The 27484-nt window shown below is 43.6% G+C and overlaps 1 protein-coding gene across 2 annotated transcripts in view; it reads right to left on the bottom strand.

Annotated features, from left to right (window-relative positions):
• GABRA5 (gamma-aminobutyric acid (GABA) A receptor, alpha 5) overlaps positions 1 to 27442 on the bottom strand; it is a 58352-nt gene extending 30910 nt beyond the window's left edge. The window contains exons 1-5 of one of the 2 annotated variants that reach the window (XM_014960315.1): positions 27300 to 27442; positions 26833 to 26985; positions 17621 to 17742; positions 15706 to 15773; positions 15372 to 15592 (exon numbers count right to left, since the gene is read on the bottom strand). In XM_014960315.1, coding sequence (XP_014815801.1) covers positions 15372 to 15592; positions 15706 to 15773; positions 17621 to 17742; positions 26833 to 26918 — 497 coding nt within the window. In that variant the 5' untranslated portion in view covers positions 26919 to 26985; positions 27300 to 27442. Of the gene's footprint in view, positions 1 to 15371; positions 15593 to 15705; positions 15774 to 17620; positions 17743 to 26832; positions 26986 to 27171 lie in introns of both variants that reach the window. The other variant, XM_014960316.1, reaches the window with a different exon arrangement.
• Positions 27443 to 27484: the final 42 nt, after the last annotated feature.

Below are 27484 nucleotides of genomic sequence, written 5' to 3'. Positions count from 1 at the left end.
TGACCTTATATAGCACTACAGTTGGTTTCTGTGGAAATCACATGGTATCAGGGAAGTCTATTTCAGTTCAACATACTGTGAATTACCTGGGCACCTTGTCAGGAAAAAAGCAACAGGGTTATTTCCCCCCACTGTATTGCCTGGGGAAGCAATCCTATCCCGGATCGCCCTGCCACTAAGCTGAAATTCTTGAGCTATAGTGGAAAAAGACATACCCCATGGATGTTCTGTATGACTGACAGATCAAGTTGAACACAAAGAAAAGTCTGACGTAAACTTCTGAGCAGTGCAATATCAGTTATATCGCTGTCAAATATATCAAGAAAGCCAAAGCTTACTTTTCTAGGTGTACACAGGACATAGCACAGTGAGAATCTGGTTTTGATTAGGCGATTTTGATATTTGCATAATACAGATGGCTTGCTCAGGGTAGTGAGGATGCAAATCTCATCTCATTTTACATTATGAATGCCCTTATGTCTGTCTTGTTTTATGCTGCTCTTCCACCTCGGAGGCGTCAGATCAGAGATACCCAAAGCCTCACAGGCTGCCCAGTGCTGGGGTGACACAGGGCTCTGCTGGAGGGCAGCCTGGTTCCTCACCAAAGAAATCCACAACATCCTACCACAAGAAAGAAAAATACTCTTTCCTATCTCTACAGCTGCATGTAGCCATACTCCCCAGCTATATATACTCACCTCTTCATATTAGCACACCAAAGTGAGTATTCTTGCTAGAAGAACCTCTATCCAAAGGGATCGTAAAGGGTAACAATCTGTCCATGTACAGATGGCACAGCTTTCAGCCAGTCCAATTCAATACAACACAATGATGCCTTGCTGGGGCACTCCAGCTACATGGACAATAAACTGGGGGAAACAGCTCCACTCTCTGCCAACACACAGAAATTCTGGACCTTTACCAATAGCTGGAAATGGCAAAATAAGCACAGAGAAATGCAATAGTGTTGTTGGCTAGAGATCGTATCATGAGGATGAGTTGGGAAACAGGAAGGGAAAAAGGCAATCTAATAGAAAATGTAAAGGCAATACACTATATAAAGTAAAAGCAAAAAAAAAAATCCTGTTCAGAATGAAGATAACTGTTAGGAACAGACAGAAAGTCTACAATATAGACAAGAAATTACTTAGGCCTGAGACACCTGCCCTTAGGCAAAACTGATCTTGGACTTTGTTTTTGTAGAAGAAATTTTAAAATCACTAAAATACAGAGCTGTCTGCAGTGGAGACTGCCCTTGGGCACCAAAGCCAGCAAAGCCACAGTCACTGAGAGTGCTACTTGGATGAATTTAACAAGTTGGTTCTGGTAGCATCCTGCTCAGAACCTGTATCCTTTTCATAAAAATCACTCTAATGGGTACTTGAAAGCAAGGCTGCCATCCCTCAATGCATCACTGTATTTTCTGTACTAAGTATTGCAAATTTAATTTTCTTGATAAATTCAGAAACCTTGCTCCAAGTGCCATAAGAAAGCTGGCATGTTTTACTGCTGTCCATCTTCTGTGTGTTTGTCTACCAACAGTTCAAGTATGTTGTTTCAAAGTCTGCAGCTTGACAACATTTTAATACAAATACTTGTCATCTGCAAGCATCAAAGGAGGGGATCCCTACATTCATTTACCAAGAGAGCAGCTGTGGAATCAGGAAGTGAAGGAAGACTCAATGCAGACTCATGAATAAGACCTTCTGCTTCATCTGATTGTCCTGTGAATTGCATCCTGCTGTCTGCATATCTGGAAATAACCCTTGAGTGTAATGAGGAAGGCTGTAGACATTCCTCAGCTGTAAATGTGCCAGAGAGATGAAGATGAGGTGCAGAGAGACTGTGACCCAGTGGAATTTAATTAAATCCCTCCAGAGATTATTTTTGTCTGTCTTAAACGAAAGGGTAGCACATAAGGCTGGAGGGCACTTGGTTGCCATTACCTGTCTCAGAAGCCACAAAAACCCTAGTGGTGCCATGGCCACTCCCATGCCCCCTCTGAATTCCTCATCCAGCAAAAGGCAGCACATCCCTCCAAAGGATGGTGTCTGGTGCAGTCTTCTGGGTCTAGCCCGGGGGTAGGGAGAACTGATTTTAGCAAATGTGCTTGGGTACAGCCTTTCCTTTCATTAACAAGAATTCTTTGGATGAAGAAGTTCTTTCTGCTCGTTATCAATGATACCTACATGCTGCTTTCCCTTTCCCATGCCTCCATCCTTGGGCCACCCCCAGTCTGGCCATCTTGAACAAATGTAGTGGCTATACCTGTTTGTTACGTGCTCTTCTTAAAAGTATGTAACTGAGCCTCTCACACAAATTTAAAATGCTCAATGAACACTCTCCCAGCTACCTTTTACAAAATGGGCATTAGCCAAGGCTTGTGGAGCGCCTTGTAATGGACAATGCAACAGGAGACCTGACTCAGGGTTCTGATACAACACATAAATGTCACCACCCTGAAGTTCTGCAGAGCGCTCTGTGCCCAACAGGAGCTGTTTTTCATTACTGTGTAAGGACCTGAACAACAGAGTCACTAAATTGACTCCTGGTTCAAAGAGACTGGATTTCCTACTGCATGCAGGAAAAAATAAAAGCAGCACAGCAGCCCTCTCTTACACTCTGGGGGCTGGAAGCATGGGTCCCTCCATACAGATTTGCTCCTAGGTGCAGAGCACAAACGATATATTCACATCAGAACTCCAGGAGTCACAAAGAAATTGATATCTGGGTCTGCTTCTTCAAATATCACCTGGGGTGATATTTGCACACTTTGGCTTTTAACATTGTGTTAAAGCATACCATAGTTTACACAGCTGATTATAACAAAATTACTCCCAGTTTGCATTTATTGAAAGAAGGGAAAGGAGGGCTTGACATACATATATGAAACAGCCTTTGCCTAATCCTTTCAATATGGTCACTCCAGAATGATCTCCCTGTGCTCACTGCAGCACAGTTATCTGAGCTAGAGACAGTCTCCAAACCAGGATTCTTCTGTCACAGCACAAGCACTGCTCTAACTGCAGTTCTTTCCAACAGAAGCATTTAAAAGCTTCCCTCCTCCACCATCATTCTGTGTTAATAAAAGCCCTATGGGATTAGTTTCACTCAAACAGAGTTTTTGACAAGATTATAAGATTCTGTTAAAGGTCCTTTACAATGGGAAGACGAAACTCTGATTTTATTGAAGTTAATGGTAAAATTCTCCCTGACTTCAATGGGGCCTATATTCACCCAAAATATGTAACAAACCCTGGTTACAGCTCCTGATTTATTATTAACGACTTCACTTTCATAATGCTCCAAATACTTACACTGCTATCCAAACGTTAATCAACCAACAAAATGCTACGGCATACCTTAACTATCTGAAAAAAAAGCTAGGGCTACAAATTATTCCACTTATCACCCATAATTGTACATGAAAGTTTCATCAAAGCTTCATTATGTATAGCCTTTACTTTAAGAACATAAAGTGATTACTGATGTTCTGTTTCAACAAAATATAGACACATAACCGAATACTCATCTAAGAAAAGCACAGCAATTGAAGCAGCAAGTCTTCTTCTCTCAGAAAAGTCACCTTCAACCATTTCCCACCGGAGAACTAAGTAAGGCAATGCTTTCAGGAGGCCGTTGCTTTTTAGCAGATGGGGGGAGAAGGAGGTGTTAAAGTCAAGGATGTGGGGAGGAAATAAACGCAGATGTTTGGGAGCCAGCAACTGTGCTGCAAGGAGAGCACCAGGCGCTCTGTCCCACAAGAGCCTGTTCCAGGGGGCTGCAGGGACCTCCCCGCTGTTCCCATGATTTCCCCCAGTGCAAGGAGCATCTGCTCCTACTGGGGGGAAAAGAGCTGGGAGACTGAGCAAAGCTATCATCTCTCTGCTACCCTGGAAGTGTAGAGCACACTTTGCAGAGTATTATCTGCAGCTGCCAGGCAGGAGGTGAGGGCAGTCACCTGCCCTGGGAGCCAACAGCCAGGCGCAGAAACATGCTTTTTCTTATCAGCTACTAGCTTTAGCATGCAAACAAATTAAAACAGAGAGCTTTAGAAAGAGAGGGGAGCAGAAAGGCAGAGTCACCAGCGGCTTTTGGGAGAACTTAACTCAAGATAAGTGTTGAATAACAAGAGTTACTGATGAAGGGGACAAAAGGAAAGTTTTGTTGTCTCTGAGCTACTGGGGCTGGAGAGATAGGAAGTTCTTCTGCCCGTTTACCCTAATCCCCAAACCAGCTCTGTCTTCTTAGTTGTTTATTTCTGTGCACTGCCCTTGCCCCTGACGACAGGGAGCATTTTAATGCTGTGCTTTGGCCCTACCTATGCTGCCAACCAGCACCCGCTGTGTGGCTCAGGCCAGAAGCACAGAAGAGCCAATTGCTCTCCCCAGAGTGAGGCCACCCGTCACCATTTTCTGTTAAAAAAGGCAAAATGTTTGCTTGAAACTCATCTCAAACCTATCTCAACATCTCCCCAACATGACAAAAAAAAAGTTAAGCGGATCTAGCCTTACCCAATCCATACCCCACCTCAAGGGGCTAGCTGGCTCCCTGCAAAGGGAGACTAAAGGGTTGGGTCAGACCCTTCTAAGGAACCAACTCCAGGAGGAGCTTCCCTGGGTACCTGCTCTGACAGGACCTCGACAGAACAATTTGAACCCCTGCATCATCTCCGGTACGCACTCTTGCACACCCTTGTGGATAAAAGAATAACAGAGAATTGCTGGTTTGGTTTGTTAATTTTTTTCATACTGTGAACACATTGTTAGGTTTGTGAAATTACTTATTTAGCCTTCACCCAGTACACAACTATTGACCCATTCTCCCACTGTGATGTCTTGGGAACACTTCTATAACCAAACTGATATTCCTTGCAAAAGGTTTTAAAGCAAGACGTGTTACAGGTCCTAGCACAGTAGGTGCCTAGTCTGGGGAACTGATGTCTCCCTGTGTTCCTCAAGTAAAAGTAATGTGCGCTTATGCTCCAGGGAGACCTTATAACGGCCTTCCAGTACCTGAATAGGGGCCTACAGGAGAGATGGGGAGAGACTCTTTATCAGGGAATGTAGTGATAGAATGAGGGGTAATGGTTTTAAATTGAAAGAGGGAAGATTTAGATTAGATACCAGAAAGAAATTCTTTCCTGTGAGGGTGGTGAGGCACTGGAACAGGTTGCCCAGAGAAGTTGTGGATGCCCCATCCCTGGAGGTGTTCAAGGCCAGGCTGGATGGGGCTTTGAGCAACCTGGTCTGGTGGGAGGTGTCCCTGCCCATGGCAGGGGGGTTGGAACTAGATGATCTTTCAGGTCCCTTCCAGCTCTAAGCATTCTATGATTCTATGTATATACACACAAACGCACACTCGCATATATATGTAAAGACCTTTCTCAGTTCTGAAGCACCTCCCCTACTGTCCTAACAAAACCCGCTGATGGTGGTGATAGTGAGTTACCTAAACACAGAACAGAACTGTTAGGATGTGGATACGTGTTCAGTCGTGGTGTCAACTCAGGGTCTTGTTCTGCAGCTCTACATGGGATATGGAGGCAGTTCACCACTGCTTCTTATTTATAACACCTGTTGTATACTCTTTTACTTGGATTTCACTATACCAAGCAAACACAGAGCAGAAGCTAAGAGCTGGACTGAAGTGGTCTGCAGAAATTTCTGTCTTAGCCCATTTTTTCTTCATAACCATTCTGCCAAGAATGTCCTTTCCCAACTTCCCTGTGATGTGGGGATGTGTTATCTTTTTATGACACTGAAATGTGCTTTGAAAATGCCACAGGGAAGGGACTATGGAAGACTAAGAGCTCCAGTTTTTGATGTTTTTGTGAGCTGTAAATACATAATTCAGAGGTATAGTGTACTTGACAGCAAAACTCCCATTTTAAGCAAACCAAATCCTTAGCATAGCTTATGCTGAAGTGAGAAAACATGACTTTAATTGCCTAGATTAACTGCTGAAGACTAGGTTATCCTGAGATGATCTGAGATGGACAGGATTGATCTCAAAAGCTGTGACACTATAGGAATGACCTCCCTGCATGTGGAGCACCTTGGCATGCCCAGACCACACTGTTAGATGGGGGCAGGGGGGATGTTCAGCCTCTAGACACAGGAAAAATGGAGAAAGGCAATAAAATAACCAATAGGACACTTAAATTATTTGATCTTTTGTAGGGATTTGGGAGATTATAGGAAGAATCACATTTCCAGCTCCTGGTAAAAGTTTGTGCCTGGAAAGGCAAAAAATTACAAGCAGTTTTTTCTACAGAGAAAAATGAGCTGGATTTACAAAGTAAATGTAATGGGATGGGGGGACTGAATAGGCAGTACCAGCCCATTTGGGCTCTCTCACATCTAGACGAGAATGAACAGACATGGGAGGGTAGGTAGGAGGGATTATGATCTGGCAATCCTAAATACAGAGCTGAAATCCTTGGTTATTTTTCACAGTTCAGACAAATGATCTAGAGCTCCAAAATATCTCACCAATTTCCTTTCAGCCACTCAGCATTTAACTCCAGCCTTTTCTTATTCACCTCACATTTCTGTGTCCACCTCCCAGGTCACCTCTCATCAAGATCTCCTGCTTTTTGTGCAACTTCAATGTTCCTCCACGCCTCTGTGTGAAAGGGGCATGCATCAAGCGATTTGATGATACATTTTTTCACAGGGAAACATGCACACGCCTATTTGTAGGTACATGGAGGAGGTTGTTTAGCCATCCAAGCAGGACACTATTATCTGGGGTTTTTTTGCCTTGGTTCTGAAACGCTACACGCTCCTGATCAATACAGCCATGAAGTGCCAGGTAAAGGGGCAGGCTGAGGGTGCTCACCACTCGAGCAAAAGAGCCCTCTGATCCCTCAGCTGTTTCACACCATGAACATTAAACAGGCCTCAATTTAGCATCTGTCTGCTATTTATACTACCACCAGTGCTAGCATCTTCTAAAGCATAAGCATCTGTTTGCTGCAATGCAACCCGAAAGAAGGAAGGGACGAATATCCTGGTGACATTTAACTGTTCCTACGATAAATCAGGTTCATCAATATACTTGACTCCTCCTCTCCACACAGATTTCCCCAGGCTGAAGATGCAGTTTTTCAGCTGGATGGGAGTTCCTTGCTCCTATCAAGACCACTGGGGTACTGTGTCCCCCACGGCATGATCCCCTGTGCTCTTGCACGCAAACAGGGATGGGGCTGTGCCTACACCTCAGCGATGGGTCAACTCAGTGAGACCTTCAGAAGAGACAGAAAAGCAAAAGCAGGTAGAATGGGTGAGATACGTATTCTACCACTGGACTGAGCAAACCTAGAGAAAGTGGTTTAATTGTTGTAGAAATCAATTTGCATAACTGATGCTGTTAAGATGCACCATTAATGACAAAAACATAGTAGGTATTTATTATTTTGACTAAGGAGGTTTTGGCAATTTTCCTTACCTTTAGCTAAATCTCCAAGTAAAAACATAGTGGTTTTTTTTCACGAAGAGGACACATGAGTGCAATAGCCACTGAAGAAATGACTGTGGAGCAATGAGACAACTTTAGGAAGTCTGACTGAGCCATTATAATAATCCAGGGTTTTATCATCCCTTCGGGTCCTGAAGTTTCATGGCCCAAATTCCTGGAAGGACTATATGAAGGAAAGGCTAGCCTTGCTTGCAGAAAGTCTTTCTAGGCTTTTATACTATATAATGTCTACTACAGGACACAACCTTAGAATTTTAGCTAAAGCCTGGTGAAAAAGACTTGCAACCAGACGGAAATAAGTTTGGAATTTTTTGAATGATACATGTATCTTACACAACTGTAATGATACCTATATCTTACACGAAATTTGTGTATGTGGTTTCAGGAAATTTTAATTTAACAGTAGGAAACTGAGTAAGTCAGGCTGAACATCAATATAAGATATGCTAACATAGTAAGATTTCTTAGAAAGTAACTGAGATGTCCAAAGGCAATATCTTAAGACTTCTACAGAACTGAGTAGACAAAAGACTAGAAACAGGCACTACTCATTAAATGACAAGCCATGTGCATTTTTTCATCTGCACCATCCCACAAGACACTTTCCTGTAGAAAGGCTGAAGAAGCTGAGTAAAAAGGAATGGGACAACTAAGACTATCCCTACCCATGCCCACTGCACAACTTTACTCAGCTATAGTATTTTGATGAAGCCTTCAGAGAAGGGCAAATTATTAAGAATTTCCTATAGGGTAACTGTGGTATAACACAATCCAGGATTAATTAATATTTCTGAAGCATCTTGGACCAGACCCTTCCTGTCTCCTTTTCCAAAGTAGCTTGGAGCCACTTTCCAGCCTCCCTAAGCCCTTTATTCCTCACACGTGCTTTTGCTTTCTACTTCAGATATCTATATCCCAACTTGGAGTACCTCCTAGTTATTCCTGAGTGACCATCTAGAATCATAGAATCATAGAACCATCCAGGTTGGAAAAGACCCTCAGGATCATCTCAGTTCCAAGTATCCTGCTCCCCAAAACCCTTCTAACCCATTTCTTGCAAAACCCTATCTCACCTAAGCCCTCAAATGCATCTTCCTGATCCTCTACTGTTGACCCAGCCACCTGGGAACCACCAGCAGCTAACTGGCCTCTGGCATCCCTTGCTAGACACCCCTTTCCTCACCAGCATTCTATGGGCTCTTTATCTAAGCAAAGACAGGATTGCAATTTTGGGGGGTTTCTTGATCTCCTCCTAAGAGCATTATATTCCCTCCTACACCTACCTAAACAAATGTGGAGGACTGAACCCAATTTAAGTATGCTCACATGTGCTATGCTTGCACAACCTTAGGCTTTACGTTGCATGCAGAGGAAACTGTGCAAGTCATCCACAATGGAGCTACAGGACCAGTTGCTGGTCAGAACACCCCATAGCTTTAGATGGCTGGCACACTACCCATCTCCAGGCTACATGAGTATGGGGGTGGGAAACACCAATGGAAATAAGTAAGTAGGATGGGACTCGTGACTAAATACAGACATCAGTAGTAATAGCAGTTACCCCAAGCTCCTTTTGCTGCCACTGTTAAAGAAACAGGAACCCCTTAAAGAGTGAGCAGAGAGAAATAACGATCTTTCATACTAAAGTAGGCATCTGAAGTAATGCAGATACCTAACTCCGTAAGAAAGCCTCTCCCCTGCACTGGGAGCAATTCTGAGCCAAGAGGCTTAGCTGCAGCCATCAACATTAAGGATGAGTAAAATTAGCTGAGGTGAATCCCACCCATCCTGCCCGGAGCACAATACCACAGCATATTTTAGATTACTCATTGGCAGTCTGATGTTTCAGCACAAACACAAATGTACTCCAGGGGACAGTATTTCCGATTAGGCAGATGAAGATTTTAATTTCAGTCTAAGTGAAATGACTAGGGAGTTCACCGTGATGTTATCCTCCCCTGGTAATAAAAAAAGATAGCATAGCCATAACAATTCTTCAGCATCTACCAGGTACTTCCAAAGCCCCCAGCTGCAGAAGCTGGGACTTGTCTGCAGATTTGGGCAAAGACAGACCCACCAACGCAGCTGTGCTTTCCTGGGGGTGCTTGGGGGTACCCACCAGGGCACTGCTTCCCTCCAGTATCTGTTCAGTCACCCCATCCCTCCATGCATACCCAGGACATCAGGTCAGCCCTCCTGGTTCATCCTTATAAAATGGGGGAAGCACAAGGAAATCTGGCAGAAATTGTACCAGGCAACCCCAAGCGAAAATTGGGTCTGCCTCTGTGCTCAGCGCAGACCTGGAACTAAAGTTGGACCTTTTATAACCCCTCAAAGTCCAGGCAAGCATCTCCCTCATCCAAGGACAGGATGGTTCTGGCTCGGGTTTTGTCTTTTAATCAATTCCGCCCTTGCTGTGCAAGTTCCCATCTCTGTGATGGAGATCTCTGCGGGGCTCTGCCCATTTTTATTACCAGCAGAATAGGCTATTGTCATGCACTCTACATAGGGACTATATTTGGGCAGGTCCTAATTGCCCGTTTTGAATGTATTACACCACAAGTCTTCTCTGATGCCTTTCTCTCCCTGTGGGTAACTTCAACCATGGATTTTTCAAAACAACAAAACTCAGTTCCTTGAAGGACAACTTTTGAGAAACGGAGCAATGTGTAATCAAAGGAGAGAGACTGGAACCGATAGGCTTGGTGTTAAAACAAGAATCCTGCTGTTATCCTCAGGGAAGGGTCCTTCACTTTGTATATTCCTATTTTCTCTCACTCTGTCAAAATCTGAATTGATGAAAAGCAGCTGAGAGTCCTTGCCACCACGGCAGTTTTTCATCACTCTGCAAGACTCAGCCCAATGTGGAGAATTAATTTTTTTTCTTCCAGCTTCAGGCAGTTTGAAAGAAAAGGCAGCAAGTCTAACACGGGGAAAGGAAATGTGTATTTGTACGGCTTGATAGCTCCTAATTAGTTTTGTAATATTTATACAATACCCAAAAGCATTGCTAAATCCTTTTCTGCAAATATAAATGGATGCATAAATGAAATCTTCCCTTTGAAATAAGAAAAACATATTCAAATTGAACAGAAGCGTTCCCATCTCAATGGCTGGCTGATTGAAAACTAAGGGTTCATTTTAAAGCATAGATTTTGTGGTCACTCCTTGCTCAGGGCCATACAAGCAGACCTGCATCTGGGAAAGGCTGCCCTCTGGCAAAGTCAGCACTTGAGAACCCACACGATTTTCATAGAATAATTTTCCCTTAAAAAAAACAAGCAAACAAAAATCTAGCTTTCCTACTGGAAGTCTTGAAAGCAGTATCGTATCTTCCAGCCAACTGGTTTTATCATCAGTAGCTCTACAGCATAAAATGGTTAGCTTGCTAATGAAATGCTTCATGTAAGAGCAGACTTTGTGCTAACACACACCCAGGACATGCATACAACTTGCACGTACAATTTTAACACCCAGTGCTAATGTATGAATATTTTCAGCCTCAATAAGCTAGTGCATTTGCTACAGAACAGCAAGCTGTGGGGTTATGCTGCCATCAAGTGGATAGCCATCCTACACGTTGTTGAATTTCATATATGTTTCAGGAGTGATAGATAACTGTATTTCAGGGCTGTACTAAAAATTTTGCAGTTTCTTAACACCACACTGACAAAGGTCTGCAGTCTCCAGCTGATAAATTATGCGTTTGCAGATTACTGGCACAGGTACGACAGTAAACACTCTCAGGATCTCTGGCAACCTTCAGTTGCTGTAATAACATGGGAAAAATCTGTTTGTACACTCTTCAGATGTATGACCATGTCATATTTAAAAATCCCAAATTACCATAGAATCATAGAATCGTCTAGGTTGGAAGAGACCCTTGGGATCATCGAGCATTATATCAGATGCTTGGTATCCCTAGTGGTAGCAAAAGTGGCAAAAGTGAGAGTGGGAGTCAAAGGAGGCTATCTTTTTGATACAAAAAGATTTTTCAGTATCTACAAATCATAAAAAATTCCCTATGAACCGCTGGCCAAAAGTTCAGTTATGGTCCAAAGGTTTAGTTCTAGTGAGCATGCTCTACTTCATACCAATTGTAGTGAAAAAAATAGGCAGACTCGCAGCTTTTTTTCTGGCATCCTACAGGCCAGTTTATCAGAGCTTCTGTCTTTATAGCCAAATCCCACTGAGTAAAAAAATGCAGCTCACTGAGACATGTTGGTTCTCTAAGCCTGAAAAGGTTGCTCAAGCCACTGTCCCCATTTTTCAGAACAGTTTCATGGAACAAATGAGCTTTATGCTTTTTACAACATTTATTTCTCAGAGAAGATAAATTAAATAAATTTAGGTTTCTAAATGAAAGAATTTTGCCTCCATTCATGAAGCTATTTTTGATGCAGATTAGGGAAATATGAAGTATATTTGCTAGTGCTTTTTTACCACCGTCCTCTTCCAAAAAAAAAAAAAAAATTAATTTAAAAAGTGGAGATACAGACAATACTCCCCTCTAGGGGCAGAAACGGAATTTGCAACATTCAATTCAGCAGTGTATCATTTGTAAATCACATTAGTGAAATAAAACAAATAGGGCCTACCAAATCAAAGACAATCAGAATTATTAAGTCACTCCCTGCAGAGAACGTTACTGCCAATGAAATCTGTCTAAAGAACATGTTATGTTCCTGTATTCAGGCAGGCAGGAGGGTTTCAATACTGCACATATATAGAAGCCCGTTTATTAGATTTCCCTAGCAACATATATCCCATCAACTTCTGACCTAGACAACATATCATCAAATGCAATATGCAGAGAATACATTTCTCTTTGTAAGTAAACACATGTATCATGAAAATGTATGTACTGACAAGTGCTAAAGCTGAAAGTTTGCTTAGCTGATCATACTCGGTATATTTGGAAGTCAAATAAGATGGAAGGTCAGCATCGGCTCGGCTGCTTTCCTCCTCTTCATTCAGGCAGCCAGATGCAAGGTTGCAAAAGCAATTCAGGCATCTCCGTCAATGACAGAGGGTCCAATCCTCCCCGCACGGATTACTCCTACGTACAGTCTGGGAAGCTCGCAATTCCTCCTTGGAAACGAGGGGAACGCAGAGCTAACAGAGGGTTGTCTCCACATCCCCAGATCTTGAGAACTGAGTAAGCCTGATGGGAGCTACAGGAGATGGGGCTCAAGCCCCGGCTAAGACCCAATACCTTCAACCAGCGCACCACTGCTGGGGCAAGCAGCTCTCCCTTCAAAAAGCCCAATACTGCCCAATCTTCTCAAGGAAAGCCACGCCAGGTAGCACGGCTGAGCTGCTACCTTCCTTGGGACATGCAAAGGCAGCTGAAGGGGCTGGCTGCACGTCACAGCCACCTCTCCACAGGTTGGGACAGGATCCTCAAGCCACCCAGTGGCAGAGCATCGCTCACACTGCTGAGATGCCCATCACAACAAACTGCTGTCGCTAAAGTAGCACAGCCCCCGTGCACGTTTCAAAAGCAGTTTCCTGACTTGTGTTTATACAGAATAGCATAGACACTCTTATTTTTAAAGTCATTACTTGCAATAGTGGAAGGCAAGCTATTTAAAAAGCCTTGCGCTCCATTTCTTATCACATACACCATGGTTAGTGGGAATTTTTCCACACACATGCACACCCACACACAATACTCTACCAAAAAAAAAAAAAGTTATGTTGCATGTTTTTTTAGGTTACAAAAGCATCCTGTAGCCTACAAAAACAAAAACCCCAAACCCAGGGGAAAAGAGACTTGAGTGGGACGATGATGAAAAAGGCCTGTGTCGGCCCCAATTTTTTCTCCAGCTGCATATGCTGAGCAGGACATTGTCTTCTCCTCAATATACCTATAGCCCGCGGCGCCTAATGTGACTATACTCTGCCATGGTCACAGGAAAGGCATCTCCACCGAGTAACTCAAATTCAGTGGCAAGCTCACCTGGGTCTCGCTCCGCTACCTCAGGTGGCTCAGCTCATCCCCTCACACATCGGTGCTTCCCCGCGTTTCTTTAACACTGCAAAACCCAGTGCTTGCCCAGGAATAACATGCCAGCTGCGGATCCGCCACACAACGTGATGTTTTGCTCCAGGCTGACTGCTAGCCTGGTCAAGTAATTTACACAGATAATCGGGAATTGCCTCTGCAGTGGTCTCTGGAGTGGTACTAGCGCAGCCTTAGCAGCAGTGAGACTTATTTTAAGGCCGGCATTACTGATATTTTTGTGAAATATAGTCTTCTCTGATAGCTATTCTGACTTTCACTCATTTAAGCGTGTATGTGTACCCTCATATTGTTTTAGGAGCTTATTATTACAGAGATCTCTGTAACTTGAAGCTAGTAAGAACAGCAATACGCATAGCAGAAGAGGAAATGAGAGGTTTTTTCCTTCTTTTAAACATGACCTCTATCGTGTCTAAGTCTTTTTAGCACTAGTGCAGTTACAATTGTGATGCTCTAAAGCTGTAAGGACTTACATACAGATACCTTACTTCTCTTAAATCTCTTTTCCTTTCAGAAGAAGAGACTTAAGGCTAGGGCCATAACAAATAAATAAATAAAACAGGTCAAAAAGACCTGAAAGAAAACCTGGGACGCATGCCAATTGACCAAACCAGCCATCAAGGCCACGTTGGATGGGGCTTTGAGCAACTTGGTCTAGTGGGAGGTGTACCTGGCCATGGCAGAGGGGTTGGAACTTGATGATCTTTTAAGGTCCCTTCCAACCCAAACCATTCTATGATTCTGGGAAGCTCCAGGTGCCTGCATACAAAAGTGTAACCCCCTTGAGCCCCAACAAGCCTTAACCACTGGGCCCTGGGAGCTCACCTTCCCAACATGTGGCACGGTGTGGCTGTCAGCTCTGCCCAGCAGAGCCAGCCCTGCAGCAAGACAGGGCACTGGCAGGAGCTCAGCTCCCCCCTTTCCCATGTTAGGGGCTAACTGCTGAAAACCTGGGCATCTAAGCACCTAACCTCAGGCTCCCGAGCACTTGGCTGGGTCTCAGGCAGCATTCTGGGCTCGTATATTAAAAGCTCAGAATAACACTCTGTTGCTCAATAGTTTTTTCCTTTCATCTCTTTTGTGTTGTCTGTATGATTACACTCTTGGAGAAAAACCCTGTTGAAGATAGATGGCAGTCTTAATTACTAGAGGCTAATTACCTTTAATGAGCAAATTGCCATTCACTGATGTGGGATTTGGCCTGAGAAGAATTTCAGACAGTCCTCCAACATCACTGATGTTATACCCTATATCTAGGTTATTCATTGATGAATCTTGACAGTATCCTCTAATCAGATGAGGAGCACGACCCTGAAGATCTGAGACACCAATTTGCTTCTCTGCCAATATAATGTGCCAGCTTTGTTTTCAGGAAAGTACTTCCTAAAGCAGCTTCACAGTGCTGCTAGCTTATTTCATTTTTCCCTATGATGATCTCCCTTTTAGCACTATTAGTGAAATAAATAAAAAAAAAAATAAAAGCTCCACGGGTTCAAGATGTACTGCCCCACAACAACATCTCAATTTCTGGCCTTGGAGACAGTTCTCCCACAATCAGTACTGCAGCTGCACATACAAACAGTAAGAGAGAACAGATCTTCATGAAAAAAGCTGGACTGAATCATCAAATCTGTTGAGAATATGCCCTCCATTTAATCAAAGGAAATATTTAAGCACTAGCAGTATTCAGAAGCTACAAATTAATTGGTACTTGTAGGCAGCGATTATGTTTTCCATTTTTCTTGAAATTCACATAAATATGTGTGAAAGATCGGTTGCCCAGCTCTCCTAGGAGTGGGGTAAGTGATAGGTTTGCAGAGCTAGTTGGGAATCATCATCAGAAAGAACTGACGCCGGTTATTACCTCATGGTATACAGCAGAGTGCCGTCATCCTCCAGGCGCAGAAGTTTGTTTGGGGTTGTCATGTTGTGAGCAATAGACTTCTTGCCGTTGTGGAAAAAAGTGTCTGGGGTCCAAATCTTGCTGGCGAGCAGGTTGTTAAGAGGGAGGCGTTGCATAGGGCCTTTGAATCGCAGCCTTTCGTCCTTCCAGCTTTGTCGGAAAAAAACATCAATGGTGTATTCCTGGCACAAAGAAACAGTCAAGGTATTGCAGGTTCTGAATAGAAGCCGTGGTTCCAAAAATGGCTTTAGCAAAGTAAATACAATGGAGTCGGCAGCCACACGCTCGAACTTACCATTTCTGTGTCTGACACAGGACCAAAACTGGTAACATAGATGTCTGTTTTCACCTGAGTTATTCTCTCTGTAATAAATACAGGCTCTGCATTAGTAATTGCTTTAAGATACAAATACATGCTTGTGATACATTTCTGTATTAACGATTTCTGAATCACTCAAGAAATCCCCTATAGCTTGAAATTAAGAAGATGTTTGAGGAGGAATTTCATCCCTGATCAAATGCAGTTGTCGACCTTTGGGAGCCCAGGCTCTCTTCTTATAATTAGGGGAAAGAAACGGGCCCTTCAAGGGTGCAGTTCCTCTGATTGACAGGTTTTGATCATAGAATCACAGAACTCTTTGGGTTGGAAAGGATCTGAAAGATCATCTAGTTTCAACACCCTGCTGCCATGGGCAGGGACACCTCCCACTAGACCAGGTTGCTCAAAGCCCCCTCCAACCTTGAATATCTCTAGGGATGAGACATCTACAATTCTTAGTGCAATCTGTTCCAGTGTCTCACCACCCGCACAGTAAAGAATTTCTTCCTAATATCTAACCTAAATCTACCCTCTGTCAGTTTAAAATGGTTACCCCTCATCCTATCACTACACTCTCTCATAAAGAGTCCCTCCCCATCTGTTCTATAGACTCCCTTTAGGTATACTGGGCCGCTTTAAGGTCTCCCCAAAGCCTCCTCTTCCCCAGGCTGAACAGACCCAACTCTCTCAGCCTGTCCTCATAGGGGAGGTGCTCCAGCCCCCGATCAACTTCATGGCCCTCCTCTGGACTTGTTCCAACAGGTCCACATCCTTCCTATGTTGGGGCCCCAGAGCTAGACTCAGTAATCCAAGTGGGGTTTCACAAGAGCAGACTAGAGGGAGAGAATGACCTCCTTTGACCAGCTGGCCACTCTTCTTTTGATGCAGCCCAAGATGCAATTGGCTTTCTGGGCTGCGAGCACACATTGCCAGCTCATATTCGATACCTACTATAGGACGAGATGAAGTGTATGTTGGAAGGACCTATTCCCCTCCACTGGCTTGGGTGATATGCCCGATTTCAGACATCTATATTATAGATGTCCAAAGTTAGGTGAAATTAATTCTACCCTCAAGACTCTAAGTCCTTCTGGCATCTTTTCAAATCCAGGACTAATTTAATTTAAGGGCAGAAATTTCAGAAGTTTGTTACATAAGATAGGAGCATCGAGCCCTATTTTCAAGCATCTCTGTGTAAAGTGAGAGGAGAAGGAGAGAAAGGGATGAAAGCAATGTGTTGGTCTCACAAGAGGAAGGGGTGGGGGTAGCCAGATTAAAAAAGGGCCAGGAAGAAACATAACAGATGGTTTACACATGGGTAGAAGATGAGAGAAATCTGGGGGATAGAGAGCTGAAGGAGGGCTCAACAAGGTTAGGATGGCAAGCAACTATTCACATGTTATGGTTTTAAAATAGCTGCTGTAGAGGTTATCAAAATGACATATCAATACAGATTTGCTGTAGCTGTCTAAAAGTGGATGGTTTGGGGATCTGTTTTTAACGAAGAGTTTCATCACCAATGTAATTTTATACACGCTGACCAGCGAGGGAACCTTGCAGCAACCTGCTAGCACCCTGTCTCCCTCACCTTAGGGAGTATCAGAAAGAAAAGAAACCCAAACTGTATTCAATTACAGAAAAAAATACATCACATGCTCTCCTAACCCAATCTCAGACGGCCTCGATGACTGAAAGAAGACGACTTTCAGTGACCTTTGATTGTGCCCTGTTTGCCAGGAGACAAATCTATTTTCTGGGCTTCGTTTAGCTAATGGAACACAAACCCCTCACCAAGGCCCATGCCAAGAGCAGGTATACCCATTCAGGAGGGCATCACATAGATGATGGTCCCACATAGTGGAGAACAAGCCACAGCGAAGGTGGTACCTACCTCCCAGTCCCGGGCGCAGTCGGTTGTCGTAGCCGTCCAGCAGACCATCCAAGATCCTGGTGAATATAGTGATGTTATCATTGGTGTCCTCTTTTCCCGGTGCTGTTGGCGTTTGTGAGAAGCTATTTTATGCAAACAAAAAGAAAGACGTCAACAGCCATGCTGGCCTCAAGGGAACTTTGCAGTGGAGCCTCTGAGCCTCTGCCCTTCCCTGTCGCTCCAGCTGGGCAGCACAGGGAGCTGCAGCGATTTCACCACTGCTATAAGCAACCATAAATCACTCTCCCTGTAGGAGGACCCAAGGAAGGACCCATGCCATGGAGGTACAGCCCTGGGGCACTGGATTAGGGGACGCCTGAGCCCACTGACCCTCTTGCCATAATGCACAAGGGAGATCCCAGGCCCCCACGCTGCCCTGTCCCACCTCAGCTCTACCATTTCCCTGGCTCTGGCATATCTCCATCCCCTGCAGGGAGCAAGGTCTGCTCACAGAGCTAGTAAAAGTTGTTACTGTTTTTTCCCCGGGTTGGCTCTCCTGTCTTTGGGAACTGCATCAGCTGGCAGAGGAGCTGCACAGGTTTGCCTGGGGACACTCCTTCAAGTCTGCCTGAAGGTACTCTTTAATCCTTACATGCCAAACAGCTTCTAATTTCCACAGTGTATGTAATTTATTGCCAGAACAAAGGACGAACTCTAACCTTTTGTGAGGATAACAAACTCCTGCTGAATTAAAAAATCCCACCCCAGATCACTGGGGTATCTGAAAAAAACATACTACAGTACAGAAAACACAGTTCTTCATTCCTCCTCTGTCTTTTGCATAAATTAGTTCTCCCTTGTAGTATGAAAATAACAGCAACATGAAGTGGGCCTCATTCTGTATCTTTTTGGGCCAGATTTGTTTTTATTTCATCATTTTATCCATGGCTTAGACCTAGGAAGCTGCTCATAGCACAACTATAACTTGCATTTTAAAGTACATTTGATTTTCATTTAAAGATGCTTAAGAGAATCCCCTGCCTTCTGATGCTTTTGCTTACCTAAAGAACAGACATATACATTTATCCATAAGCACGCTTCACCTGCAGCAAGCAACAAGCATCTCTTAAGACGACAAGTTTGCTCACACTCAGCGCTTATTCAAGTTTCAGTCTCTGCTGAAATCACCAACAAATGCTCCAGCTGTGACAGGGCACATCACCCCACTAGGAACCGTGCCCTGCCCCATGCACCCTGCCAGCAGACAGGGATCACTTACACTCCAACAACCTGAACGTGACATGAGACAGTCACCCAGAGATTAAAAAATATTAAAAAAAAAATAATAATCCATGTTTATTTACTGCCAGACCCCAGGGAAATAAGTCAGTAAGTAAATAAACAGAGAACCTCAAAGAATCCCTCTGAAGAGCTTGCCTTGCAGAATGCTTGTATCGACACTTTAGGCTTACCTAACAAAATAAGATTTATACAAAGAAAGAAAGGAGACCTCAACCTGGTTTTACCTGCATGAGATTTACACTAATGGGACCTTGGTGACACCCGTGTAATGAGCCTGGAAGTTATAGTGACACGAGACGTAGCTCAGGATGAGCTGCTGGTAGCCACATAGCCCCTCACAGACATGGGGACCCCTGGTCCTGTGCCTGTTTCCTTTATAGCTCGTGTGCTTCTGCTGGAAAAGGAAAGGATTGCAAAGCCTCTCGAGAAAGGAGATGGAGGCCAGGCAGTGGGAGCACGGGTTTGATTCCCAGAAAGGCTGAACCACATGCAAACACCTCCCAGAGATTAAAAAATATTAAAAAAAAAATAATAATCCATGTTTATTTACTGCCAGACCCCAGGGAAATAAGTCAGTAAGTAAATAAACAGAGAACCTCAAAGAATCCCTCTGAAGAGCTTGCTTTGCAGAATGCTTGTATCGATGCTTTAGGCTTACCTAACAAAATAAGATTTATACAAAGAAAGAAAAGGAACCTCAACCTGGTTTTACCTGCACGAGATTTACACTAATGGGACCTCGGTGACACCCTTGTAATGAGCCTGGAAGTTATAGTGACACGAGACGTAGCTCAGGATGAGCTGCTGGTAGCCACAATAGCCCCTCACAGACATGGGGACCCCCGGTCCTGTGCCTGTTTCCTTTATAGCTTGTGTGCTTCTGCTGGAAAATCAAAGAATCCCTCTGAAGAGCTTGCTTTGCAGAATGCTTGTATCGATGCTTTAGGCTTACCTAACAAAATAAGATTTATACAAAGAAAGAAAAGGAACCTCAACCTGGTTTTACCTGCACGAGATTTACACTAATGGGACCTCGGTGACACCCTTGTAATGAGCCTGGAAGTTATAGTGACACGAGACGTAGCTCAGGATGAGCTGCTGGTAGCCACAATAGCCCCTCACAGACATGGGGACCCCCGGTCCTGTGCCTGTTTCCTTTATAGCTTGTGTGCTTCTGCTGGAAAAGGAAAGGATTGCAAAGCCTCTCGAGAAAGGAGATGGAGGCCAGGCAGTGGGAGCACGGGTTTGATTCCCAGAAAGGCTGAACCACATGCAAACACCTGGCCAAGGAGGCTCCTTGGTGGCCCAAGTGCCATCGGCATGGCCATGACCCTCAACAAGCTCAGAGCCACCACAGAGCTCCCCTTTGCTTCAGGGGGAGACATAGCCACTCATCTCACACATTTTTCAGGCCATCCCATCTCTCGGTAGCCAAAAGACCAAATTAATTCTGATTTCTGTGCTGTCACCACAACCCTTAGTGAGTAACTGATGCAGACAACGTCATGGACACATTTGACTGTAATGAAAGGCAGTTAATCCAGCAGACACAAAATGATTACAGAAACATTAGACAACCTTGCACACTGGACCTTTACAGAAAAAAGACTGTATACTCTTTTTGTCAATCATAATCAAAGGTATTGACCATGAAAAAAGACTGTATACTCTTTTTGTCAATCGTAATCAAAGGTATTGAGACCACGTAAAGGTGAATATTTACAAGCAGCAGCCTGACAAATATGAACAGGAGACAGAAGTTACAGAGATTCTTCGTATGCAGCAACCATAACTAACACTTTGGTAAAATCCTAGAAGGCTACTTTAAAAAAAGCCTCATTTTAGCTTCTTTCTTTTCATAAGAAAGAGATGTGCATCACGCTGTCTGCCTGCTTCACCTTATCAATGCAGGAACCTGTTTTCATTTTCCAATGCATTCGACAAAGCAGCAGAGAGATCAAACTTCATTTCATTCCGACAAGTTTCATGAGAAGCAGCGACCAGACAAGGGGAGAGCGATCTAAATTAGTGCCTCATTAAGTAAAAATGTAAGGTCAGCAGTCATCTATTCCCTCTGGCTCGCTGACTGGGCCAGTCAGCACACATGTAGCTCAGAAACAGCCTCAGCAAAACCAGCCCACCTCCTCTCTGCTAATTAAGAGATACAGAGGAGACTTGCAGGGTGATTAGGGAAGATCCTGGGAGAAAAGGACTGCGGAGGTAAAACGTAGGTGTTGCAACAGGAGATGGGAACAAGGGGTGGCAAATGCAGAGCTGGGATGATTGCAAAGGTACGGTGCTGGGGGCACAGGACACAAAGCTTCACTAGTTTCTCTGCTCTTGAAAAAGCTTGTTATTTTTAGTGCTTATGGCTGAATTCAAAGCCAATTGAACTCAGAGGGAAGATTTCCATTGAACTATTTTTGCGGGGACGGGACAAAATACACTTAGTTCTCATAAGTGCTCCTCTGAATCTAACAAGAGTAATTGATGCAGCTTCCTTCTATCTCAGCCATGTACGTCTTTCACAAGAACAGTATACACACCTCAAACGCTGAAATACTTTTATATCTCCACAAGAACGGCTAATTAATAGGTGAAAAAGGTGGAGAAACAACTAGGGTGAAGACTCACAAAAAGTCTGCACTTCATCTGCAAAACCGCAATCCAATTTAGATTTGGCAGATCACCCGAAAAAGAAGGCATCTCACGCTGAATTTTGGAGAAATGTCAGTATCACGTGAAGTTGGACTTGTAGATGGATGCTGTTTGCCATTAATGCAAACGATACTTTTTCTTTCACTTAAAAGCTAGCATTTAATTTATATTTTTGAGATTGCTGACGAAATAGCAACTTATGTTTTGGAGTAAGTGCTGAGGTTGTCTTTTGTCGTATGAGACCTTTAAAACTGTACTTGTGAAGTCACACATGTACATTAGATACTAGAGCTCTATGAATACTGCAAAAACAAGTGATGTCCTAAATTATTTCCACACAGCTGAAGATTAGGTTTTATCAACATATTAGCGAGTAAGCACATTATTGCTTCTCTGCAACCAAAAATATTTTTTATAGCAGACATTTTCAGTTATGGATAAAAATAAACCTAGAAAAGAACCTTAGGAAAATGCTAAGAAAATTCAAAGATAATTACATTTAAAGCTCATTACTGAACATAAACTAAACCAAGCAGGAATACTTCTCATCACATTTATTTAATATTGCAATTTCAGGGTGACTGAAAAAATCAAAAGTCACAGAAGGGGCCCATCAGTGTAAAATGTAATAACTCTCTAAAGATTCTCAGCTACCTCTTCTGAGGAGTACATCATTTACCATTTTAAACATCACTGTCTTTTTTGCTATCTAGTCATAATCATGACAGATACTATTCATATCTTAGTTGTAATAGGTGGAAAACATATGGTAGATATGTCATGATTTCCCCAAAACTTTAAAAAAAAAGAAAAAAAACAATGTTAAGAGACACTGGAAAAATAACTGAGGAGTATTTTGTGATTGATAGTTGTATTTTTTTGTCTCTCTGTCTTAGAGTTTACTTTAATGGGATTGGAATTATACTAGAACTTCAGACAAATTAACAGTTTGTGGAAAAGACTGTGGAGAACGCTCTTGCACACTTTTGGATAGTGTCAGCTGGCCAGGCATCGAAGGATTTACTCTTCTAAGTTAGCCTCTTACCATCCCTTTCTTACAGATTCTTAAGATATGAAAATGCTGGCATTTTGTGAATTTGTGCAATGAAGATTCAGTTCTTTCACATCAGATTAGGGTAGGGGAGAGGACTGACTAAAATGATGAAACTTTAATGGTCTTTGCAGATCCTTAAAGAATAATTTCATTCTTTCATTTAGCAAGAGCAGTACTTCACTGCCTTCTGGGAACGAGCAATTTGTGTGCAGTGCAACGAGAGCCTGGTTTCCACAGGGCGACATCTTGCCGCCCTCACCCCCTGGCACCTTCACGCTCTTTTCAATGTCCTGAATTTCTCCCCGTCGTTAAACACCCCCCCAGTACTCCCAGCTCCCCAGGTCACCGACCTGCAGCTTCACTGGGATGCACCACATGCCAGCGCTGATCCTGCACCCAGCACATGCTGGGTGGCTGCAGGTATGCGCCTGCTTTCTGGCCAGCCAGAGATGCTGAATCCGTAGCTTTCTGTGAGGCAGAGGGACTGACTGATGTCTGTTCGCCTCCTCCAAGCAGTTCTAGGCCCCCACTTAGTTTTCCAATTATTAACATTGCCTAATGGTTTCAAAAAGCTATCTCGAGACACAGAGAAGGAAAACAGGATAAAAAAAATAATAATGGATAAGCATGACTGCATAAGCATATGATAATTCTTACAACGCTAGTCTTAAAAATATGAGGAAGAACTCCCTAGCATCTGCAAGTACTTGGAAAGGAATAAACCAGCAGAACTAACTGCTTAGGGTTGCAGAGACTAACATGAAATACTAGCCTGAAGGAGAGGTATGTTTAGCCTAAATAGCAGGATTATGGTCTTAGTGATAAGGACTGTGAGCTAGTGGAAAAGTATGTGAAACTACCAACACACCAGGACTGAATTTTTACAGTGTACAGAGAAGTCTTGCATTGGCTACATTTAATTGGGATCTTCTGTTTTCCGTGTTTCTGCTACTATAAATATTATTAGCAGACCGCAACTAAACTGTGGTTACACCAACAACATCTGTCCCCATTGGTTTCGGCTCTTGGACAGATTTATGAAATTGCACATCTAAAATGCAAAAGCACAGGGACTGTGCGTCACCAGCACGTCCCCAGAGATGTCCCCATGGACAGTCTGGGGCTTGCAAAAAAAAAAAGCCAGGATGCAGTCAGGCTGGCCAGCACGGGGCTGGCCATGTGCTACCTCATCCCAGGGAGATCTCGGTCCAGACAGTCACCCGTCAATGCTGACTCTCACAGGGCTGAAAATGCGGGGGCTCCTTGAGGACCAAAAAGTGCAAGATGCTGGGTGGTGCCATGGCTCCCGTGGAGTCTGTCAGGACAGGACCCTGCGTACGCTGATGTCCTTCCTCGCCTGATGCACTCGGCCTCACAGCATCGCTCCTGCGGGCATCAGTCTGAAGGGAGCAGGGTCCAAATTACACCACTTTTCCACCGACCCCCTGTCAGGAAAGCACCTACCTTCTGCTTGGTTTTGTCAGCCTGACCCTGGGGGCCTTGCTCTCATGAAATTGAGATAGAATTCTGTGCAGTCCTTCACGTGAAACAAATGGGAGGAATCAGCCTCTTTTCTCACCTGAAAATACTCTTCACGGATATATTTGACTTTTAATTATTCTCTAGCTCTTTTATTGTTGTTTACTTTCAAGACAATTGCGAACTACCTTGAAATCCTCAAGTAAAATACCTTAGCTCGTTAGGGCATTATACAACCCAAGGCTGAGCTCAAGCAAGCTTGAAAAAGCCTTGATTTGTGCTGGACTGTTTCTGCAGAGGGAGGCTCATAAAACTGTTACACCAACGATGGCAGGGGGGACAACTTCGCAGCCTCTTCTCGTTTCTTCTGCATCTTTGAATTTTAATTCATGATTTTTCTTTAAATAACTTCTACCAACTATGCCTACAGTCCTTCTCTACTGCCTATTGATGTGGATAACTCTCGATAGTCATTCTGCATTTATGTTAAACATTAATCACAGACTTTTGCTGAGATTTCTGAAGTAGCCTAGGAGACTGAGATACATAATTCCTGTTTATTTTACCAGGCATTGTGCATCAAATTCCCCCAAGGTGGCTTTGGCTATGTCAGCAAAAACTGTATTTATGATTTAATATAAATATGGAAAGACTATGGAGAATCGTAGACAAATCTCTGCCCTCATCTGTAATGTCCTACTGTATTTTGCTTTTTAATTTGTACTCATTTGACCGATCACTTTTATCTAGCACATTGCAAAAGGCACTGCAATGTAACAGTGTAGTCCAAACACAGATGAAGCTAATAAAGGAGAACTTGGTAGCAACAGCAAGTATTATCAGTATTAGATTCTTGCAGTTAATATACCAGCCTACATGTAAATTGTACCGTTCCGTCCTGAACAGTCAGTCCCAAAGCACTTAGCAAATTACACTCTGAAACTGCTCCTGCCTCTGAAACAGAAGTGCTGGAGCATCATCTGTCTTTTGAGCAGGGTCAAAATTCAGCCCTAAGGCAGCGTGTGAATGGTGCAGTGAATTGGAGCTGCTTATCTCTGCAGGCCCGGACTAAAATTACTAGATCAGAAATGGGGGGTGGAAGGAGAGGGGGGAGGAAGGTTACGTGATGATCTCATTTTAGTGCACGGCTTTTTGAGTAACTCGCAGAAAACAAGTGTCCTAGTTTCCCCTAGCTGTCCTGTTCTGATTATCTGCCAGGTTACAGGTCACACCAATTCCTACCTGGGACTCAGATTTAGTCTTTGCTTTGGAGTCCGAAGGAAGAATTAAACCCTCTTTTTTTGCAGCCTCGCCTATCTGTTCTTCTGTTAAGAGTTAACAATTACAAGACCCCACACCAAACAGGTCATGCCCAACTGCTGCAACGTGCTGCCTTCTGCAGGGATGGTGGACAATCAGGAAGGGTTTAAGATGATAGTCCTCAAGATTTTCTCAATGTGGTAATACTTTGTCAAATTACAACCATGTCAAGTTTAAACCCAGTCCCGGAATATCTAAGCCCGCTTTATTTCTGCCACAAAGTCCAGGGAGAGTTTTGCCTTAGATCACAGGGAAAGCAGGATCAAGCTTTCCCAAGGTGAATAAATCAGTGTGCAAGCTCTTTGCATCCTTTGAAGGGTGCAGTCCTACAACCACTCTCATACAGCACTGTGGTCACAGGCTTCCCGCCTGCCTACATAGGACACACGCTGGAGAGACAGAGCTAAGTTTTGCTTACAGCATAGGCAGTCATCACTTCAAGTTTGGTCTTTCTCCTAGTTCCAATCTGGAAAGAAATCACTTTGCTTGAAACCAGAAACTGATTTGCATCTCCATTTTGTATCTTCTTATAGCAAGGAATTGATGGGTGTGCTTGTGAATCAGCACGTTGGGAGGATTCATTTTTTTCTGGTGAAATCATAAATAATTGTTCTCCTCCACAAAGAAGAACCAACCTACGTTTCCAGAGCACTTGCGAAATGCTTTTTCTAGACTCCATTGCATAGCCTGATTTTGGGAAGTTCTTAAGATCTCTGGGTATAGGAAAAAAAAAAAACAAACATATAAACAGGGGGTTTCTTTTCGGTTTGTTGTTATTTTTTTTCTAAGAGCCATAGTAGGAGTATTTCTTCAATACAGGTTTCAGAATACCACCATCAGAAAAGCATCCGAAGCGAAAATTAAGGGAACAGGATCCCTCGCTATAACGCTTCAGGGAAACACAATGTCTAAATATTCTAGCAAGTTTCAAACTCAGCCCTTGGCTCCTCCTGAGCAGTCACGATCTTCGCTTACTCACTAGCAAAGCCTGTACCAGGCAGCACCGAGCCCTGCTGTCGCCGTCTTGCACTGCTGCCTCATTGCCTGCACCCACCAGGTGAGACAGAAGGAAGGTGCAAGCCCCAAAACGGGGGTTGGCAGCACCACAGCCCCCCAGTGTACCACCTACCCCCAGCTTAGAGCCCTCATCAGCTGTAGGCCAGGTCCGAGCACCCCCAAACCTTCCCGCAAGAGCGTTAAGGGCATGAAGAACCGATACGAAACAGTGAATTCAAAGCAGGAAAGCAAATCCTTCCCTTCCCCCTGACAGCAGCACGTTAAGATGAAATGCAAAGACCCCTCGGTTTGTTCGGCTGCTCCGCACCACGCGGAGCCAAGGTTTTTCATTGCCTTGAAAAAAAAAAAAAAAACAAAACAGACAACCCACAGCAAAAAAATGCAAACGCAATTGGCAACTCACCCGAAGTGGCTGGCTAAACTCATGGAAACGCAGAAGAGGAAGAAGTTTTTGATCATGATAAAGCCAGAGACCATCCCATTGTCCATTCCAGAGCAGAGGAGGAACGCAGGTGGTTGCTTTGGTAAAGGTGCAGCTGCTCACTTTGTTCTTATGCTGCAACAATACAAGAAAAAAAAAAAAAAAAAAAAAAGATAAATTGTTACATGGACAAACAGCAGGACGGCCGAGTTCAGCTAACGCCGCATCTTCTGCTATCTGTGTTTTTCACAAACTTATCTAGGCTTATGTAAACATCAGCTGTTTATGTAAAAATTGTATATCTTCAAGGACATGTTTTACCTTCTGCTGACAGCAAACTGCAAACCAGGAAAAATTCTTAGTGGCCCAGTTTTCCCTTATATTCGTCCGTCATATAAGTAACGAGAGAAAGAGTCACCATTTTCCAAATGCCACTTTCGACCCTTTACCTATTTCCACAACTTCCACGCGCCTGCAGACCCAGGGCTGTGTGCAGCCTCCGCATCCTTCCCTTCCATCGCAATTTCTTTCCCATTAAATACCCGTCTTCCCTTTCCAAAATCCCAGTCGAAATGCCAAGAAACACCTACTGCTTCTTGGAATTCACGCTGCTGATGCACGGCTTAGCAAAAAA

The sequence above is a fragment of the Calidris pugnax genome, unplaced genomic scaffold, assembly GCF_001431845.1.
Source record: "Calidris pugnax isolate Ruff unplaced genomic scaffold, ASM143184v1 scaffold188, whole genome shotgun sequence".
NCBI classification, from domain to species: domain Eukaryota; kingdom Metazoa; phylum Chordata; class Aves; order Charadriiformes; family Scolopacidae; genus Calidris; species Calidris pugnax.
This window is presented reverse-complemented; position numbering and strand designations above follow the sequence as displayed.